The 22,349-nt window shown below is 43.6% G+C and overlaps 1 protein-coding gene across 2 annotated transcripts in view; it reads left to right on the forward strand.

Moving 5' to 3' along the window:
* Positions 1-1,141: 1,141 nt before the first annotated feature.
* The window catches only part of FBXL20 (F-box and leucine rich repeat protein 20), an 88,420-nt gene continuing 67,212 nt past the window's right edge, over positions 1,142-22,349 (forward strand). Inside the window, exon 1 of one of the 2 annotated variants that reach the window (XM_035136440.2) lies at positions 1,142-1,617. Coding sequence is in view for 1 of the 2 variants with exons in the window: in XM_035136443.2 (XP_034992334.1) it covers positions 1,576-1,617 (42 nt within the window). In the remaining variant the exon portion in view is untranslated. The remainder of the gene's footprint in view (positions 1,618-22,349) is intronic. The other variant, XM_035136443.2, reaches the window with a different exon arrangement.

Raw genomic sequence — 22,349 nt, forward strand, 5'->3', positions numbered from 1 at the left:
CCATTCTCTGCTTTAAAGCCTCTAAACTTTTAAAACAGTCGGTTCCACTGCCAAACTGCTTGTATCATCACTACCAGTATATGGCAACCATCTTCTATATATGTATGTTTTTTTCCCTACCAAAATGTATATGGAGCTGATAGCATAATCGTTTTGCTGAAAGCCAACCTAGTGAGTGCAGGTGGTCCACAACTCGCTCAATCTACCAATCCATCAGATATTGGCAGAATTTGGATTCAAGGGAGTGGGGCAGCCATTTATCCTGGTTAGAGAATCCCCCCAACACACATACACACACACAAAAATATCTGACGAAGTGTGCATGCACATGAAAGCTCATACCAAAATAAAAACTTAGTTGGTCTTTAAGGTGCTACTGAAGGATTTTTTTTATTTTACAAAAAAAATCGTTGGATGAGAACCATACCACAGGAATTATCCCCCCCCCCCCAAAAAAAGAACAAAGGAGCCAAATCTTCTTAACTGGAAGCTTTCGTCTTGTTGCTCAAGAGAATGATCTGAAGGCACCTGATGGGATGCTGAAGCTTGCTGCAAGGGGGCACCACAGGGAATAATAATTCCAACCAGAGGAAAGGCAGAGAAAATTAAAAAGAGAAAAGAAAAGGTTTAGCTGCGTTTGAAGCATATTAACTGATGGCAACGAAGAAGCAGCTCCTTTTGTTGATCCATTCAGCACAACGTTAAAGATCAATAAGGATGCCAGTCACTAGAGCTGCTTGGGACCATGTCCCCACCGCTGAGCGTGACCGAAATGTGCCAGTGCGCGCGAGCTGAAAACAAGCCTCACCGAGCTCGGTAGGGACGAACGGCTTCACCCGTGAGTCGCGCACGTGCGTAGGATCGGAACCGAAATCCTGCGCGATGCGACGACCGTCATTGAAACGTGCATAGGTTCAGGGTTGGCGACGGGAGGCCGTCGCTTCACCTGCCAAGAAGACCAGAGAGTTGAGGAAGGGTAGGGTGCGGGGGGGGGGGAGGCAGACCAGAACCCTCCCGGCTTCTTTGCTTTGTCCCCGGGAGCAGGGGGGCGCGCGCACACGCTCCTCCCTCCAACCACTCGCGCACGCAGAGGCGCGCGCCGCCCGTGCTCTTTCCCCTCCCCGGCCTGCGCCGCCCTCGTCCAATGAGCGGCGCTGTTGCTGGCAGGTGCGGAGTGTTTTTGTTTTGGGTAGAAGGAGAAGAAGTAGTAGTTGTAGTTGACGAAGGCCGAACTCTCTCTCTCTCGCTTTCTCTTTGCTCCCCCTCCCTTCTGGAGTGGGCCTAGTCGGCGGAGGGGGCTCCGGCCGGCCGACCCCCCCCCTCAACCGCACCCGTTGAGGAGCCTTAACGCCGCCCGGGCCCTCGCCGCTGGTCCAGGGAGGCAGACGGGTGACGACAGGCTTTCCGCCTCCTGCCTCCCCGGCTGCTGCGCCTCCTTCAGCCCTGCAGCGCGAAGGGAGGCCGCGGGGCTGAGCGGGCGGCCGCTGCTGACGCCGCCGTTCAGGAGCCGGGGGGGCCAGGCCCGGCTCGGCCTGGCCTGCTCTCACCCGAGCCGACCCCCGCCGGGCCTTCACCATGAGGAGGGAAATGAACGGAGTCACCAAGAGCCGGTTTGAGGTGAGCGGGGAGCATCGGCTGGGCCTTTCCAAAGTTTCCCGGGGTGGGGAGAGGGAAGGTGGTGTTGCAGGGCTGGTTTGTTCGGTTGTGAATGGGGCGGGGGGGGGGGCGTTAGATTTCACCGAAGGAGATTCCCTTCCCCTATTCTCGTTTCTCCCTCCTCCCCTCAAAGGAAAGGGGGGGACCCCAGATGTGGAGGGGAGATAAAGCGGTGGCCGAAAAGATGGAGCGCTGCTTGTGGGTCCCCAGAGCCTGCCTGGGAGGGTTTTAAATGGGGGAAGGGAGGCGACTAGATTAGGCTGAAGGAAATTCCCTTTCCTCGCCTACCAGACACCAGAGAAGAAAACTGGCCGCTGAAGGAGAAGGCGACAAGTTCCCCTAAGTGTGCTTGGGGTGGGGGTGGGAGGCTTGCCTGTCGTGATTACAATGAGGGAGATTACATGTACAAGTGTAAGGTGGTTTCTTCTCCCGTCGACGCGAGGGCATTCCGCTGAAGGAGATCCTTTCCCTCGAACAAAACTGGGAAAGGTGTATATAGTTGTCTTTGAATAGGTAAGCCTGTAGAGAGGCAAATAAGAGGGAAACACTGTGTATATTGGGTGGGGTGGAGTCAGTCGTGATAGGTTACGCAGATAGAAGGGTTCACTCGCCCCGCCCGCCCGCCCGTCCGTGCCATTCTGTGGGATATCGCTTGTGGGAAGGATGTGCACCAGAGGGGAAAGGAAATATTACGTTAGGAAGTCTGGTGTGTGTGCTTAGTGGCACCACGGTACATTCATGTAGGGAAGTTGTGCGAGGAGGTTCGTTAACAGAGTTTGGGATCCCACCCACTTCCACTGGGAGTGGGGCAGGATGGGTGGAGAATGAGCTTGAAGAGGAAGGGGAGGAGCCTAAGCACACTCTGGGAGCGGCAGTGAAAGTCCCAGGATTGGGGCTGCCTTGATTATACAGTATACACAGTGGAGGAACATGGACATTAATGCATTATTATTATTTTGGGTGTGTGGGGTGAAATTAACAAGAACTTGAAGAGCAGACTGTGAGGTGGAGCAGGGTCTGACCTGAAAATGCTATTCTTCAGGTCTTTAGGGATGGGGATGAATTGGCAGGTTGTACCCAGAAAAAAATCAGTTATGAGAAAGTATGTGTTTGGAGTGGAAGAAGGTTGCAGAATTGCTGTAGAAGTGTGTTGGGAGGGACTAGCTTAGAATTGGGAGAGAAACAAGTTGTAGGCATGTGGAGGCTCTTTAACAGTGTTAAGGCAGGCACACTTTACCCACATAATTTATGCCCTACCAATGAAGGGAAGGGTGTGTGTGTGTGTGTGTGTGTGTGTGTGTGTAAACAGATTCCCAGGGCTGTTTAAAAGGGGGCATATTACAGATATACTCAGTCTCCTGAGCGGTTCTTGAGGGTTGGAAGGTACTGTTAAGATTCTAGCTTTGTTCAGAGACTGCTAGAAGGGGATGGCACTTTTCAATTACTTGTCCAACTAATTTTCAATTTATCCTCAAGTGCATCCTAAGTGCACTCTTATACACAGGCTGTTGTTGTTGTTGAAGATATAGGCAATCCACAGGAAGCATAGCAGTGGAAAATTCAACAGCTCTAATGTTTTGTCTAGATAACCTTTACTTGGTATATGTAAAAAAAAATAAAAGCTGCAGTTCCTAGGTATGTAATAAGCAAAAATCTGCTCTTATTCCCTTATGGGGGTACACAAGAGCCCTTATTGGGTTCTCCATCGGTTGGAGAATATAACAGAGGCCAACCAGAGAATTTTGAGAAGCAAAGCCTTTATTTTTGCTGTTGCAACAGGGTCCTTCCCCTCACACAAGAGATCAAGGAAGGAACCCAGAACAAAAGAGAACCTCCACTTTTATCAGTTTTCCCATCACCAAGAAACAACCCCAAAATACATCATTCCTACATCACAGCTACATAATCAATACCTCACGAAAAGGGAGGGTTCAAGGTAGAAATCTGAGCACCTTTGACACCTCTCCTAGTCCTCCTCACACCCCTCCCAGGTGTGAATTCCTAAACACAAAGAGAAATTAAGTTTCCTAAAAGTTGATCACTATCTTTTGTTTGGAGGAATCTTCTTGTGAATGAGATGGCTAGTAGTCTTGCACAATTGATGGGGAAATGTCCAGTTGGCAGAGCCTCCGGCTTACAGGATTATGGCTCCCAAGTTGATAGTCATGTGGAAATGTGTGTGTGATTCTGGTCAGAGAGAGTCAAAATGGTGTCAGGCCTGTCTTCCTGTGCTGCTTCAGACATGTGCCTGTACATTCATGTACATGTTTATGAACAATATATATATATATATATATATATATATATATATATATATATATATATATATATACACACACACACACACACACACACACACACACACACACACACACCTTAAAATTTACAACAGGTAGTGGCAGGAAAAGGTCTTATCAGGAGGCTAGTTAACCTGGCTGGAGGAAAAAGTCATATTCTCCCAGTTTCTGTCCCACTTAAGTGGGGAGATAAAGCAGAAGAAAGGTGTGGGATTAGAGGAGGGAATCATGCAAGGTCAAAAGCATGAAATAGAGAGGGTAGGGTCAGGAACCAGTCTTAATGCTGCTGGCATGACCAGTTTTGTGCTGTTTGTTTATGGCTAAAAAGGTAAAGGGACCCCTGACCATTAGGTCCAGTCGTGACCGACTGGGGTTGCGCGCTCATCTCACATTATTGGCCGAGGGAGCCGGCGTATAGCTTCCAGGTCATGTGGCCAGCATGACAAAGCCGCTTCTGGCAAACCAGAGCAGCACATGGAAACACCGTTTACCTTCCCGCTGTAGCGGTTCCTATTTATCTACTTGCATTTGGACGTGCTTTCAAACTGCTAGGTTGGCAGGAGCTGGGACCAAGCAACGGGAGCCCACCCTGTTTATGGCTACTAAGGGCCTAATTCATATATAGACAAAGGGGATCCTCCTGGTCTGGAAAAGGAAGGTGGGCAGCTAAGGAAAAAAGGAAGGACATGCAAGAAAGGAGGAGCATAGTGTTCCAGGATGCGGAATACATTGTCTATTTCTGTGTGTTTGTAAAAGAGCAAAATTTGAGGGTTTAAAGTAATATGTAAATAGGTATATCTGTCCATGTGGGACTAAAGTTCATTGAATTGTAGGCTGACAAAATGAGTATTGGTCACATCAGCTTAGCAAATTACAGCTGTTTATTAATCACAACTGTTTTCTGACGCTGACCGGTGGTCAGGGAGGTATGCACATGAGCACACACATGTGCTCTGACATATGGCCAATATAGTGGGTTCAGAGTAAGGAAGATCCTGTACCTTTGATGCTTTGGTGTATTTTGAAGTAACAAATGTGAATGTGGTTGAAGGGCATTGCGGAGTCTGTAGCTCTTTGACAGGATGGGTGACTGGTTTGCAGTGTGTGGTGCTGAGCTTGTGTGTTTGTGGATATTATGCAAAACAGATGGCTAAATAGCTGTAAAAGAAACATGACTGGTAGTTGGTGCATGTGTTTAATATCAGAATAGATAAATGTGGTACAGTCCAGGACTACTGTTGCTTTACTATTCTGAAATTGAAAAGGAGAATCCTGAAGGATGAAGATGCTGTAAAAAGTGCAAACAGGGAAAGCAAAGGGTAAACAAAGAACTATTCAGGAAAACGTGGCACACACAAAAGCACCCTATCTAACCAGAGATTCATCCAGTTCTTTGTCAGAACAGCTGTCCCCCCCCTTTTCCTGAATTGATAGCCACAGTGCGGAGGAGGCAGCATCGTTGACACAAATAAGAGCAATAAGACGGTTCAAGTCTCTTTTCGTGGGGATTTCATGAGGGAGGAAAATAAAGTGCCCAAGTGTAATCTTTCAACAGTGTGACCAAGGAATAACTTGAATACAGGGAGGAGACTAGCTCAGCTCAAAATGAACTTCTGCTTTGGGCACAGCTACTTCTCTACTTTCTGGTCTAGAAAGGAAAAATAAAAGTAACTGAGTCAAAGTACTGGATGACTTAGGCAGCGTATGGCACAAGGTGATAAATTCTGCAGTATGAAAAAGAGTGGCATCTTCATCCAGAAACTGAGACAGGTAAAAACAATGTTTTGGTTTCATTCTCTTACTTTTAATGGGTACTATTGGAAGCTGGATGCAAACTAAACAAAAAGAGTGCATGTTCATTGAATTAATTTCCATTGACCAAATAGCCCAGGAAAATGTTGATTGGTAACTGAGTCCAAATAAAAAAGGTGACTAACTGAGGTTTTGTGGCTTCCAGGGAACAGAAGTGAGAAGCAGCTGCACATAACAATTTCATTATTTTTACACCATCTTGTAATCTGAAGATTGAGGGGAGAGTTTAGATACATGGAGAGGTTCGTGTGATTTGAAACTAGTATCTTTTTTTTATTGAGATGAATTGTTTAATTGTATGAGAAGGGGAATCTATTCCCAGGCCTTTCCCCTGTGAAAAGTATGTATTGCCACTGATGAACAGTGTTTTGGGTAGCACTGGGAATGTTTTTTTCCAAAAGCGGTGTCCAAGGGAGATGTGCAGTTGGGAACCTTAACATTCAAATATGTGTGTTATGGTTGCTTATTCTAATTATAGATGTCTACATGGTATTCTTGTGAGGGAGAGGAAAAGAGGCATAACCCAGTTGGGGAAATGTGCATACAATGGTATATTTAAAAATGGAAACCGGAAATAATATGAGAGAGTTTTGTTGGACCAATTTCTGTTAGTAAATGAATATTTTAGTCTTTGAGTTATGTAGAACATGTAATTAGATACAATGGAATGATAGCTAATTTCCAGCTTGTATACAGAGAGAGACTACTTACTAATGCAAATATTTGTAGACCAAATATATTGTTACAGTGGTGTGGGGTGAAAACATTTCTGGAAATTTTTCAAGTGATACTTTTTCCATGGAAAATGTTCCACTTTTAGAAATGAGTACTGTGCAGTTTTGGCAACTGAAATGAATATCATACTAATGAAATATAAAATCATGGTTGTAATTGGCTATATATGAAGTGACCAGCCCTGGAAAGCACACGCTTATGCACACAGCTCTTGAGGGATATGGAAAAATAGTTTTCAGTACCTTTTTTTTCTTTATAATTTTATACAATTGACAATACAATTTTATGCAATAAACTTAAATGCATTTAAACTTAAACGAATAGGAGCAGGCATCCATTAAAACAAACTAACAAACAAACAAACAGACAAACTTTGGCAATCCCACTTGCCATTGCACTCGCCTTGGGAGAGTGCTTGGAGGTGCAGGGAGTGTGTGTCTTGCCTATACATGATTTGGCTTTATGCGCTACCCCCACATAAGTTGAGAGTTGACTATATGTTACTGAGTTGTTTTAATAAATTATTTAAAAGTAGTTTAATAAAGATAATTTCCAAATAAAGATTCAAATTTGTTTGAATCTAACACTTAAACCACATTGAATGTAGCAGCTTGAATTCTCTCCAGTTAAATACTTCAGCTAACTGACTTTTGGAGAAACTATTCAGATACCGGTACTTGGTACATAAAATTAGCATGACATACTTTTTAAAGTCTTGTTCATTCAATGTAAGTGAAACCAACACACTAAATCAGATCTCCCATTGTTTTATGGCAGCAGGGAACCCCAGAGATGCTGACTTGATCACAAAACATTTATCACCAAATCTGTTCAAACATATCAAACTAGGGAATGTTTTGCCCTCAGTTGTAATAACTAAATACCTCTATTGCAGTAAAAATAAACCAGGTAATAAGTCTCTCTGCCAGATCAGAGTCATAAGGGGTGCAGGCATAATGTTCCCAAAATAGTAACCATGGTTAACTGGTGTTTAGGGGGTGTTCTTATCAGATGTGACATCAAGCCATGGTTGATCAAGCCATGGTTGAGGGAGGGTGATTTGTGATCATGTCCCTCCCTTATTGTTAAACAATAGCTAGCTGAAATAGCTATCAATGACAGTATCGTGGTTAAAAAATAAAGTACCAGATAATGTTCAAGATTTGAGCTTTTGAGTTATGCAAGGCATATTCAGGTATAGGTGTTGAAAGAAGAAAATTGTGGCAGAAAATATGGTCACATATCTAGTATTGAAGAGAACCTTGTAAACAGTAATTCTAACAAACTAACCTTACTGAAGGGAGTAGGTTACTTGCACAGGCTCCTCCAAAATACTGTGTTCATAGAAAACATCTGATGTCAGAGGAGGAGAGGGAATTTCTAAAGTATCTCTCATAGAATCTTTTTTAAAGCCTTTCAAAGAAAGATGATTTGCAATCTGCTTTACCATTTAGTCTCTACATAACCCTTGAAAGTAGGGAATAGTGCATAAAAGACTAGCCATTATATATGAGTCATCATTATATTAGATCTAGAGACATACAATGATTTCTATAAATTGGCTGTAGGTGGAATGGTGCAAAATGAGCAGTGTGATAGGAGAGATTATATATAATTTATGAATATGTGTGCTTGATACATGTTCTTTGCAGTTTATCTTTATAGTAGTGTGGTGTGAATAGTTGAGGCTGTGAGCCACTGCTTTTCAAAAAGGGTTTTGAGTAGAACTTTAAGGATTATATATACTATCTGTCAGTACATACACTGAGGTTATTTTTCACAGTATTTCACAGTGATTGTAAAAAATTTTTTTACTGTAGATAGTTTTCTGGGACGATTTCCTCAGATAAGTGTTAAAAACTGAGTAAAATTAATCAGTTATAATTTCTCTTTTCCACTTTTTGAATAACAAGGCAATTGCAGGGTGTGTCTGCCCAGCTGATAGGAAGATGTTCTGAAGTACCCAGAGCATCATTCATATTTGGCATTTGATCACTTATGGTATGTATTTTTGGAAGCATACCCTTTGAGCGCCTCTCCCACTGGTAGATATTGTGGGGAAAGCCAGTGGCACCTCTGAGCATCCAAAGTCAATTGGCATGAAGATGACAGTATACAGTGGTGCCTCGCTAGACGAATTTAATTCGTTCCAAGACTCAATTCATCCTACGAAAAATTCGTCTAGCGAGTCGCGGTTTCCCATAGGAATGCATTGAAACTTGCCGGGGCTTGTCATGTGTGACAGGCGGGGTGGGGAAAAGGCGGAGGAACGGATAGTTCCTCTGCCTTTCCCCCACCCCGCCCGACAGAGCCGGGATCAGACGGGGCTTCAGAAGCCTCGTCCGATTCCGGCTGTGTGACAGGCGGGGGGGGGGAAGCGGAGGAACGGATCCGTTCCTCCGCTTCTCCCCCCCTTCTTCCCGCGCTTGTGTTCCACTGGTCTCTGCCAGTTGCCCCTCACTGCTCGCAGCAACCGGCAGAGACCAGCAGAACACAAAGGGGAACCAGCTGCAGCTCGGTAAGAAGGCAAAGGAAGATCAGCTGACAGGCGCTGACAGCTCATCTTCCTTTGCCTTCTTCCCACGCTACAGCTTGTTCCCCTTTCGCTAGAGGAATGCCCTGTAGGTTTTGTGATCGGAGGTTTTTATGGCCACACTTCGCAAGACGAAGCGGCGGCCATAGAAAACCTCGTCGTCTTGCGAGGCAACCTCCTATTGCAAAACCTATTCGTATAGCGAAAAATTCATCTAACGGCATTTGTCTAGCGAGGCACCACTCTAGATAGTTCTGAGAGGCAATAGTTGGGTACAGTGTCCTCCTCAGATACAATACATTTGTGTGCATTTGAGCTTGTCAGTGTTTACAAACATCTTGATGAGCCTTACAGCAAGTCCGTAGTATTATTCCCATTTTGCAGATACTGTGCTTTGACTAATGGCTTGCCTGAGGCCACAGAGCATTGTTGTCTAAACTAAGAGGTTCACTATTTTAGCCACTGCACTGTACTAGCCCTTAACACAAAACACAGAGGTACTCAGACAACTAGATAAAATGTACATTTAAGCCCCACCCTTTAATCAAGCGAACCCTTGCCTGTTGCCACCAAAGATAACTTGAGTAAATAGTTCTTCAGAAAGATGGTCAGAATTTGAGTCTCCAGGGGAAGCTGCCATCTGGTAGTACATCTCTCCGTATGTTTGATGATCTGACAGAAATTGTTTGTTTTTTCAGTATCCTTCATTTCTGTCCACAGACTCAAGGAAGCCAATAACCAGAATAAAAGCACACTAAAAATACTTAATGATGGGTGATATCCAACAGAATCATACTCAGAGAAGAACCATTGAAATCAGTGACTGACTTTAGTCAAATAACACTTTGCCTGTGAATTGAAGAGCCCATAAAAATCTGTTAATGCTTGGACAATAAAATAATTTCAAACAATAACCAAGTGAAACATCTTCAGAATTAAAAGAAAGGTCACCTGAGGCATATCCACACCATACATTTAAAGCATATTTAGTGTACATTTAATATTCATGACTTCCCCCAAAGAATCCTGGGAACTAGTTTCACCCTCGGAGAGCTACAATTCCCAACAACCTTAACCAACTACAGTTTCCAGGATTCTTTGGGGGGAAAGCCATGTGCCTTAAATGGATGTGGAATGTGCTTTAAATGCATGGTGTGACTGCTCCTGGACTGGTCAAAGGCTTCTATATGAATAGAAGCCATTGATCCCCCAGTAGCAAAGAAGCCAGGTATCAACACCTGGGCTGGCATGGGCATGCCAAAGCCCACCAGGCCTGATACTAGATTTGTAACATCCTTCCATCCCGCCACTTATTTTAAGCTTTTTATGTGCTTGAGGTGGCTGACCAGACAAGTACATGATTGCAGATGCTAATTTGATTCTTTTTTCAACTTTAAAATATACAATATTCTTTTTCTAAACAAAGTTTGTGCATTCCCATCAAGGCAGCAGGATCAAATTGCATTTTCTTCCTGTAGTCAGGATAGTGCAGTGATTTAAAAGTAAAGGGACCCCTGACCGTTAGGTCCAGTTGCGAACGACTCTGGGGTTGCGGCGCTCATCTTGCTTTACTGACCAAGGGAGCCGGCGTACAGCTTCTGGGTCATGTGGCCAGCATGACAAAGCCGCTTCTGGTGAACCATAGCAGCACACGGAAACGCCATTTAACTTCCTGCCAGCAGCTAGGTTGGCAGGAGCTGGGACGGAACAATGGGAGTTCACCCCGTCGTGGGGATTCGAACCACCGACCTTCCGATCGGCAAGCCCTAGGCTCTGTGGTTTAGACACAGCGCCACCCACGTCCTGCCAGTGCAGTGATTTAAGCGAGTTTAAATAACACAACTGCATGTTCTCTGTTTTCTTATTTTATCAAGGTTGTCAAGCTGCTTTGTGTGTGCTTTTGCTCTAACATACCTGGAATATTTAACCACTTGCAATAACTGAAGTGATGCAAGGTGAAGAGATGATACTCATGGTCATATAAGGTGTCCCCACCCCCCGTAAGACCATTTAGTGCAAGGTCTATAAGTACATAGCTGCACCACTGTGGAACCTTCCTCCAGAAAGGAGTAATTGTATTAGCCATCCATTTGAAGTGCGATTGCAGGGGTAGAAAATGGTCAGAGGCAAACATCCTGCTTTCATACAAATTTAAACCAGTTCCTTCCCTGCCTCACCTAAAAGTAGTTTTTCCTCAAACCAAGGACATCATCTTTGCAGATGTAGTCCTCAAGCTGGGTATGACTGACTGCATTGTATGTGTGCCCTGCCTCTGCTTAAAGCAAGGCACTCTCCTCAAATTGGTGATCCGCAGGATGTATTGTCTAGTCATAGACTACCCATTGTAGTCTACTCTCTGAAATCTTAACTTCTGTGACCTAGTCCCTTATGAGGCTGTCTATATATTTTGAAAGCTATGGCGTTATATACACAAATCTCCTGAAATTTATGTTCCCAATCACTTAAGAGGTTAAGTGAAATATTTCAAACTGCAGGTGGTTTTCAAGACACTTTAAAAATAATATTATGCTTACAAGCCTGTTGGGCAATCATCTATTTTTACATCATGAATTGATACCATATGGGCTGTCCATTAAGCATTGTTTTCCTACTCCTCATGCCTGCTTGTCACAATCAGGTCATTACAGTAATAATGAACACCCTCCCCTTCCTCCCCTCTTTTGTGGAAGAAAGCTAGTTGGTCTCTGTACCAGAATGAGAACATTTGTTAAGAATGTCTGTTCTGAAGGTGTGGCTCCTATGGAGAAAATAATCACTTAGCTCTGCAGCAAAGCAAACAATAGAGTACTGCTCAGTAGGCTGCCTCCTTATTTTTTAACAATGGCCTCGGCTTACAGCAAGAGAAAAACCAATACTTAATTGTTTCTATTCCACTCTAGTAGTGAAGAAGCCATGTTGATATAGTTGAGCATATGCACCTGTAACTCGCATACTGTCAGAACTGAGAGGGGAATTGGTGAGATAGGAACAGGAGTATGAAAACTCTTTAAAATCAATGGGGTGGCAGCTCTCCCTGGTCACTTAAGGAATGGTCTGTGGCTAATTGACATGGCTGAAGTAGCATTAGATGTAAATCACACAGGAATATAAAACCCAAAGATCTCTAAAGGGAAAGTCCAGCATGAAACAGATGAATTACAATTCAATACATACGTTAATTGGATACCAATGACAGGATGTTGGCGCTGTCATCAACACTGCTTTGTTAATTGGTCACTGTAATTATCTTGCTTTGAGGCACTGGTCATTATGAATTTCATTTCCATTTGACTTTGCTCTCCTCAGCCATGTGTTTGCCAGTGCTTACCAATTCACAATTACACTTCATGCATCAAATAAACGGACTGTGGTCCACAAAATCTATAATAATTGGCTCCATGGGCCAAATTGCTTTGCAGACTAAATTTGACAGGTGTGCAGGGTCACCCACCTTTTCAAGATACTTTGAAGTCCTGAAGAGGGGACTTCAAAACACCTTGCAAAGTGCTGCTAAAAGGGAGTCGTTCTCCATCCATTTGCAGGGGGTGCTATGCAAATTTGCATGGTGTCACCTGCTAAAATTATGGTAAATAAGCCTCTGTTTTAGCAGGAGATTTTGATGCTCACAAGGACTCAGTGACATAGAGATATATCGTCTAAAACCAGTTTGAAGTTTACATCATGATAACTGTTTCATAATATTTAACCTGGTGGCAGCAGTCACAGCTGTGGTTTGTGAAGCCTCATGGCAGTGGTAGCAGAAGTGCTGATGGCCTGCAAAGCCTTGTCATGGTGATGGGAGGCAACAGCAGTAGCTGCCTATGAGACTTTGCTGCGGCAGTGGCAATTAAAGCAGTGGCCTGGCGGTGGTAGCAAAATCAATAGCAGGCTACGAGGCCTCACCACGGTGGCAGAAGGCAGCGGCAGCAGTGGCAGTGGCCTGGCGGTGACAGCAAATTCAGTAGGAATTCAGTATACCTGAAGGAGTGTCTCCACCCCCATCGTTCTGCCCGGATACTGAGGTCCAGTACCGAGGGCCTTCTGGCGGTTCCCTCGTTGCAAGAATCCTAGTTGCAGGGAACCAGGCAGAGGGCCTTCTCGGTGGTGGCGCCCGCCCTGTGGAACGGCCTCCCATCAGATGTCAAAGAGAAAAACAGCTACCAGATTTTTAGAAGACATCTGAAGGCAGCCCTGTTTAGGGAGGCTTTTAATGTTTATTATATTATTTTATTTCATTTTTCTGTTGGAAGCCACCCAGGGTGGCTGGGGAAACCCAGCCAGATGGGCAGGGTATAAATAATAAATTATTATTATTATTATTATTATTATTATTATTATTATTATTATTATTATTATTATTATTATTATTGGAGCCTGCAAGGCCTTGCCACGGCAGCGGGAGGCAGTGGCAGAAGCAGCAGTGGTCTGGCAGCAGTGGCAGAGTCACCATTCTTGGTTTAAGAACATTGCCCAGGCTTTAAGTTTTGGTTCTGATGTGGCTGTATGACGTCTTAAATTAAGGTCTTTTTTCTAATTATACCTATTTATCTACTTGCACTTAGATGTGCTTTCGAACTGCTAGGTTGGCAGGAGCTGGGACCAAGCAACGGGAGCTCACCCCGTCACGGGGATTCGAACCGCCGACATTCTGATCGGCAGTTCCTAGGCTCTGGTAATTATACCACCCCAAATCATCAATTGATTAAATGATGACATTTTTCTAAACCCAGTAGTACTTGAATTACAGGGGTGCATAATTTCATGTCTCTGTTCAAGGGTCTCCATAGCCCTGATGCCTAGATCTCTCTATCTTTGGCTGTATTGCTCTAAATAGATCCACCACCACAAGGATTTGCCCTTGCACAAATGAACTTCCCATTTTCTCTCCCTGCACCCCCTCTGTGTCCTCCAGTGAGGGAAGGCATGAGCAGGAGGTTCTGTTGCACAATCAGAAATCCTTGCACTAGCAAATCTGTTTCGTTGGCTACAGCCCCATGAGTGTCTGGCTATGTGCCACATTGTAGCAATGATTTGCTATTCAAAAGCTGTGTTGAAAAGTATTGTCCAGTATCTGATCATGGGACAAAGGCCAGTCTGACCTTTGACCAGCTACTGTGTGCTATCCCTGAACAGATTCAGTGGCTTTAGAAGTGTGAACTTGTGGTGGTTAATGGAAAACTGTGGGTTATATATTTATAAAAATATTTGTATGCCACTGTTCATTTTTTAAAAAATCTAAAGTGGTTTATAACGCATGCACACACGCATGCGTGCGCGCACACACATGCAAAACCATGTAATAATCAGTTAACTATTACAGGAATATGGTTTTTTAATTGTATGCATAATCTTGGTGGCATTGAAAAGTTTTCAGCAGATACTTAAAGGTTAAAGCAGAAGGCACCTGCTGAATCTCTTTTTGGAAGGTGATGCTAAAGGCTCAGTGTCATGTCACTGTCAGATGAGCCTCACCAACTCAGGGGATGACCAGATGTTAAGGGTTCAGGCAGTCCCTAAGGTACCCTGGACCTAAGTTGTTCAGGGCTTTGAATATTAATACAAGGACCTTGAACCTGGCTCCGTTGTAGATGGGCAGCCAGGGCAGATGTTTTAACAATGATGCCACATGTTGTTGGCCATTTGCTCCATCAGCTGACTGACCACCACATTTTGCACCAACTGGAGCTTCTGAACCAGGTCCAAGGGCAGCCTCATATAGAAGCATTGCAGTAATCTAGCTTTGAGGTTGCCAGTGCACAGACTGCCATGGTCAGGCTATCCATGTACATGAATGGTCATAGCTGGCAAGCAGACCAAGCTGGTAATAATGAGGTGGCAGGAATGTACTTGAACTCGCTTGGGTGAAAAGTTGTAGTAATGCCAATCAAACAGCCCGGTGAAAGGTTTATTTCCTCACAGTGACAGTGGAGTAGAAATCTGTGGATTTCACCACCACTGAGTGCAAGGTTTTGTACAATTGGAGCTTTACCATTCTGTGTCTCCTTCGCTGGAAGGCTTAACTCATGGCCTTCTATGACAGCGTTGCCAAGGTTCTGTGGATAAAATCATTTGCATCCATTCCAAATTGATTCCACCCATTTTTCTGAGTCAACCGCATGGGTGTCTGGGTAGGTTTTATTGGAGGAGTTCCAAGTGCTGGCAGCCAAGGATGTGAAGGGGACTTTTGGATCAGTACATTTGACGTGCCTATCTGACCCCTATCCATCAAGGCTAGTGATAAAGAGCCTGGGGAAGCCAATGTTCAGCTTGCTTTTATGACCAAGAATGATCAAAAAGGCTCTGGCCAAGCAATTCCAGACTCAATCAATTCCAAACTCATCAATTCCAAAGATGACTTTGCTTAACAAGACCCTCTTCAGTCAGTTTTTTTTCCTGGAGTTTGGGACTCCTACTAATTTTATTACCGTGGCTGATGATCTTTGCTGGGAGAAAGATAAGTTGATTTCCCTTAATTTCTCAGCAACGTTTGGTACCATCTATCAGAAGTCCATAAATTCTGCTTGTCATTCGCCAGCCAAGATTTGTGTTCACCACTAACTGTCTTGACTTAAGGTGGGTGAGGTCTTAACTGGCAAATACAGACCTAGAGGTGCACTTTGACTGCAGTTGGTGAAACCCTGTCCTCTGCCTCCCCTAACATAATGTGTCTATGAGATGCTCAGAAAGCAGCAAGACGCCTTGCTGCTTCTCAGAGGACTCCAAATCTTTGCATGCCATCAGCAAGAGTTCTGTCCTTTAGGCTTGGAGAAGGATAGGGACTCACCCTGATACTGATTGGAAGATGTATTGGCCAGTGTGAACAGTGAGCATGTTTGTGAACTGTTGCCGTTGATGATTGCATCCTTTTAGATTGGACGTATAGGTTGGAAGTGGGGACCCTGCACTGCAGTGGTTTTCCTTAAACCTTTTCTCCTACATTGATGGGTGGTATTGGGGGATTGTTGTTTCTGCCTTTGGGTAGCACTCTCTTAAGGGTCAATCCTTTGTATTGTTTTTATTGTTCTGTATTAGTTAACTCTCCATTTTTTAATTGAAAAGCAGACTACATATCCTTTTAACAAACCCATGCTTACATTGAATGATGGCATGCACACAACCCTGGTAATTATGTTTTTAAAGGAACATTTTAACCTGCGGAGTGTATTTATCATTTATATATACCGGTACACATACCGGTATACACACACACATAGTGAAACCAAGATTGCAAAACCCCATTTAAGTATGTACATCCTTATTCACCATGCCGGCTTAACCTTAGCCACAAAAAGTCAGCCTGAAAAGGAAAGTCTTAAAATGCTTCTGGAAGATGTTCAAGCTCTTACTTTGGCAGTTCTCCAGGAAGAGGGCAGTTGTGAAGATCTCTTCCCTTTTGTGCCCTTTTCATGATGCTGCATTGGATTAGATCACCATACAATAGAAAAAACATTATCAGTTCATCATGGGACTTGTGGTGTGACATTACATATCTTTGATGGGTTAGAATTAATGTTGCTTTATTTCATTATAAATCATTTTCCGGTGTTAATAAAGGTAACAGTTTCTTGAATCCAAGTGCAAAAATATATATATCTAAATTTCATCAGTCTGTTTGAACTGAACATTGACAACATTTTGGCACTGGAGGTTTTTTTTTCCTGAAAGAGGGTAGGTGTATCTCACTTGGTTGGTCATGTTTGTCAACTGGTCAGCACTTTCAGTCCTTTTATATTCCTCACACTTACTAATTTAAGGAGAATAGTGAAAGAGCTTTGGTTTGTACCCAGCTAGTTTATGAGTATACCCATTGAAATTAATGGACCCAAGTATTTTCAGTGGATCTACTCTGTGTTTGACTAGCATTAGATATATCCCTTTCAAACCGTTGTAAAGAGGGTGTTCTCTATGCACCCAACTCTGCATTTGTGGGATGCTATCTGCAGGACTTGGTTGGTCTTCCATCTCCAAGCAAATACATTTCTTATTCTGGGCTTTGGGGTAGTGTAAAGTTGTAGAGAAAAGAATATACCCCACCCAATGGTGGAACCAAAAAGTGCAGAGAAATCTGTCAGAACCCAGCATGCAACACTCATTTGCATATTGAATGGAGTTATGCTCTCTGTGTTATTGTAAACTGTTGGAATAAAATAAAAAAATTCCTTAAGTAGCACCTTAAAGACCAACTAAGTTTTTATTTTGGTATGAGCTTTCGTGTGCATGCACACTTCTTCAGATACATGCACACGAAAGCTCATACCAAAATAAAAACTTAGTTGGTCTTTAAGGTGCTACTTAAGGAATTTTTTTATTTTACTTCGATCCAGACCAACACGGCTACCTACCTGTTGGAATAAGTTAACAAACGGAAGGGTGCCCAGGCCACTTGTGCCTGCTCGTCAGCTACCGTAGCTCCTCATTAATCAGAGTGCTGATGCTGGTTTGCCCCAATAAAAGTGGCCTGTGAAGAGCAGGTCAGGTGGAAGGGGGTCTCTTTATGAAGGACTGCTGTGAGGACTCCTGCTGCTGTTGCTGTCTCCCCCATCCTGAGGACTTTGGAGAGTTTTGCAGGGACCAGGTCCCTGGGCAGGCCCATTGGGAACAGCTGCTGCCCCTGCTGGGCATAGACCAGCTGCTGGGGCAGCATTATAAAGCCTGCCTATCCTGAACTCCACCTTCCAGACCCTGCAGCCCTGTGGCCCCTCATTGGGGACTGTCACCTCCCCCCCCCCCCCGTGAAGACTCCTGTTGCTTGTTGGGGGAACTGCTGTCTCCCCCCTTCTGAGGACTGCTACAGCAGCAAAGAGGAAGAGGACTGCAGAGAGTTCTGCATGGACCAGGTGATAACACCACAATGTTTAGCTGGTGATATATCGCTATGTTGAAAACCAGATATCTCCCAGTCCTCACACACATTGTGATTCGCGATATATTGCCAAGTCAAATACAGTGGTACCTCTGGTTACAAATGCTTCGGGTTACGAGCTCTGCTAACCTGGAAGTAGCTGCTCTTGGTTGAAAACTTTGCCCCAGGATGTGAACAGAAATTGCACGCCAGAGACCCATTAGCGAAAACGCACCTCAGGATAAGAACGGTTTCAGCTTAAGAATGGACCTCTGGAACGAATTAAGTTCGTAACCAGAGGTACCACTGTATTATGAAACAGTTATCACAATGTGAACTTCAAACCAGTTTTGGACGATATATTGATATATAACCCAGCCCTAGAGCCCAGTTGCTGCAGCCTCTCTGCTGTTACCTTTTGGTTGGAGTTCCTTACTGCACTGCTCTCAAATTTTTCTTCTAGAAGCTGTTGGATTATTTGGATGAACACTTTCAGTATATTTAGTTTTAATAGATTTTTATTGTATGTGGTATGTTACCCATATAAATTGCTTCAGGATTCTTTTTGTGTGTAGCCAGTCATAAATCTAATTAATCTCGTACAGTAGATCAATAAAGTACTAAGATTACTCCTTAGACCTGTTGCCCAGCCTTTTCCCTTTTCTAATTGCTACTGTGTACCCATCTCTCAGTCAGACAACATTCCTGTCTTGTTTGTGAAATACAGGTTACATTCCTTATACACAGGGATTGCTTAATGCTTTGTACAATACTTTTAGTCATCTTGGTTCTTAAATAGCAGGAGAGTTCACACCATTGTTAGAACACCTACTAGAAGCAGCAATGCTCTGACACCAATATAGTTTGCATATCTGTGCTGGTGTTCTGGTATTCTGAATTGTTAATAGCACTCCTTCAGATCTTCTGGGTATCCCAGAGGAGCCAGTGTTGGTGTGGACAGTTGTTGCATTCAGAATGACTAGTCCCACAATAGCAATGGGGGTAGGGAAGAGAATGGATGAGTGTTACCCCTATAAAAGTTGGCAGTATGCTGTAATGGATAGACTGTTGGGCTTGGTCTATGGGGTCTTTGTTCACATCCCTTTGCAGTCATGAGGCTTAGTGAGCAGCTTTAGACAAGGCATTATTACTTGGCCTGACCTAACTCTCAGTACGGCTGTGAGGATAAAATAGGATAATCTCAAAGTACTTGAAGCGAGAATGAGTCACAATTTTGATACATACTTTTCACCACCCCAATAACTATACACATTTTCTTTTGTCACAGGAGTGGAAATATTCTTCCTTAATGTTTAACTGTGATCTGGGGTGAAATGTTAAAGGAGAACTCTTGGGCAAATTTTGTGGAGGGTTTGAAACAAAGCAGGGGAGATTACAACCCTCTAAGTCAGCCTTTTTTTGTGGGGTGTGTGTGTATGTGTATTAAGGTGAGCAAAAAACATTGGCCTTTGTTTTGCTCTTCTTGTGAATTACATTTCCACCCATAAGACCCTGAGATCTATCTTGCATGATGATGTTAGTTTCTCACAAGGACTTCCAGGTTAAAAAGAGATAAATTGCAACAGCTTTTTCTCTCTCTCTGCTTGTTACTACATGCTTATATGTTACCTAGGACAAGACGTGCAGGATTCCCACTGTCTCCTGGTTGCCTACTCATCCTATCTGCCTCATGTTTTACCAGGCATTTTAACAGCCAGCAGTGGAGTGGTGGTTGGGACAACCAACCTCTGAGTGTGTTAACAAACCAGCACAGCTCAGAAATCCAGTTAAGCAGTTTATTCAAAAGGCATATCAGCAACGGAGGGCGGTGGAGAAAAATTGAGTATCTGCTATCAAAATGAAAATACCATAATATTGGTCTAACTGGTCTAGGGCTGGACAATATCAGCTTTTCAACATTGTGGTGTATCATCAGCCAAACATTGAGGTTTGACAGTATACCACAGTGTTGAAAAAACTTGATGCATTGGCCTCTGCCTGCGAGACACTGGGTGAAACCTCCTCAGCTCTCACCTCAAAAGCTGAGGCTGTTTCACCCATGCTCACAGGCCAGGACAATGCTGCTTGTTTGCGCCGCTCAGCTGGGGGAGGGAAGGTTCTCTCCCCCCCCCCACCAGCTGAGACAGCCCAGGCATTGGGGTGCCTTTAACTGCTCACTGTTGAAGAATCATTGCTTAAACACTGGTGATCTTTGCTTCTTCCAGTACACTGATATTAGTTCACCTGTCTTCTCAAGTGATGTGTAAAATGGATAAGATGGATAAAGAGACTCTTGGCAGCATTCTATTACTAAGGGCTGTTAGCCCAGGTGGACATAGGCAGATAGCTTTGAGCAGACAGAGCACATAGCTGAGGGGAATGGCCAGGGGCTCTAGGATAATGTGGGTGGTGGGTGGCTGACATAGTATTAACTATTTACTCAGCTTCCCTACAAACTTCCTACAGCTTGTTGTATTGGCAGCTTGGTTGGATTCAGTGGTATGCCCAACGCTAGTAGATAGATGCTGAGTATACTGTGAGTTTTTTAATAGAAAACAGGCTTAAAGGTAGGCCAGATCTCTGCCACAGTTTTCCCCTGACTCGCTTGCTCTCTTTTTCCTTCCCAGGTTTGTTCCCCTATGTTGGCTCATTGAGGGTAGCATAGTGAGTGGCTTAAAGTATTTGGATCTGGGTTTCCCCATTGAAATGCCAGTATTCAATCTGCTCTACAACACTGGGCCTGAATTGCTTGTTGTTCCCAAAGAATTAACAACATGGAGCAAGCAGGGCAATGGCTCAGGAGTTGCAAGGTGCTTCATTGATTCTTCCCTCATCTTTTTCTGACCTTCTTGTGGTTGCTGCCCAACACGCACACCATAATTTCAGGAAGCCTATAGAAGTTGTAGAGAAAGGGTTTGGTATCAGTGTTAGAAACTGAGATATGAAAGCTAGGAGCTAAATGGCACGTTAAACCTAGATTGTAGGTGCAACAACGGAATGTGAAAGACACACTTTTTTATAACAAGAATACAAAGCTGAAAACTAATGAACTGCAGCTAAAATATTATGTTCATTTTTCAAATGGTCCTTCCCCTGCCCACCAACCCCCTAATATTTTTTAAGACTATTCAGTCTTCAGAGAGTAGCTGGAAGTGGGGAGGCATAAGAAGGTCCTCCATTCATTCCACTCTGCAGTTTTTCTCTGAAATCTTAGGCTCAATACCGCACCCAGAGCTCAGAAACTGCTCATGCTAATGAAATTCTCTGTTGCAAAATGTGCCCAGAACAATGGGAGTTTCGAACACTGTTTGGTATATGTAATCGGCCATCCATCAGCCTAATAACTCCTGTGCTTGGAGCAGACATCAGAGGCACCAGACTTTTAATAATTTTGTTCATGGCTGTGGCAGTCTGCAGATACACATTTCCCAGAGAGAACACAGTTTATAAAGTGAGCTGTAAAAAAGAAAGTAGAGAAAAGAAAATAGAAGTCCCTGGACAGCAGGGAAGCTTCTAAAGAAAGCTCACACAGTCTGAACTGTTTGTATTATATATAAATTGCTGTGGACAATATTCATCATACAGCTCCTCCCAGAGGAATGGTGGTTTTAAAAATACAATTTGTGGAAGAACTATTTCAGCACCATTAACAGAAATATAGACTCTTGTTACTCCCTGTGTGCATGTTGGGTGGCTAATAGCGGGCAAAATGTATTTTTCTTTTTAGACTTCTAGTCCAAGCCAATTCCTTAGGCTCAGGATGGGTTATAGTTAGTGATTTAAGTGTCACATGCAAATTAAGTTCTGATGCAAGCAAGCCCAACACTGGTTCCCTGCAAACCATGATCTATAAATCAGGAACCAGCCATGGGAGTGCATATTACATCCCTCTCCTTGTTGACTTACCTGTGGCTTATGTCTCACTGATGCAGTTAGGATGTGTAAAACTACTTCAAACTCTCTTTTCAAATCCTAGTTAGAAAGAGAACCCTGATTAGATGGAAGCATGTGTCTCCAAGGCAGTGCCCCTCTCTTGCAGACCATGGGCATTTCCCTTATATTTTCTGAATGTAAGAGTGGCGGAAACCAAGCAATAACTTCATTAATCTCAGATTTTGCGATTTGTACATGGTGGAAGAGGCAGTCTCTTTTTGTACTCAAAGGCGAAAGAGATCATTACAGGTAGTTTGAGTTTATAGCAGCAAGAATAATCATGGTTGCTCTTTTGGGACTGGTACTCCATGGTAGGATTTAAGTTTGGCAAAAATATGCAAGCTATTTTGTGGTCTGATGTCTACCATGCACATTCTTGGTGAAAGGCCTCTTCAACGCAATGTATTTCTGTATATGCCCAGGATACCTTGTATTTCACTTGTATCCTTTCAGTCTATAAATATTTTGGAGTGTTTGGAAGTTCTCTTTGAAGTAAAAGATATAGATACTGGAACTGGAATAAAAAATGGATCACAAAAGT

The sequence above is a fragment of the Zootoca vivipara genome, chromosome 13, assembly GCF_963506605.1.
Source record: "Zootoca vivipara chromosome 13, rZooViv1.1, whole genome shotgun sequence".
Taxonomy (NCBI): domain Eukaryota; kingdom Metazoa; phylum Chordata; class Lepidosauria; order Squamata; family Lacertidae; genus Zootoca; species Zootoca vivipara.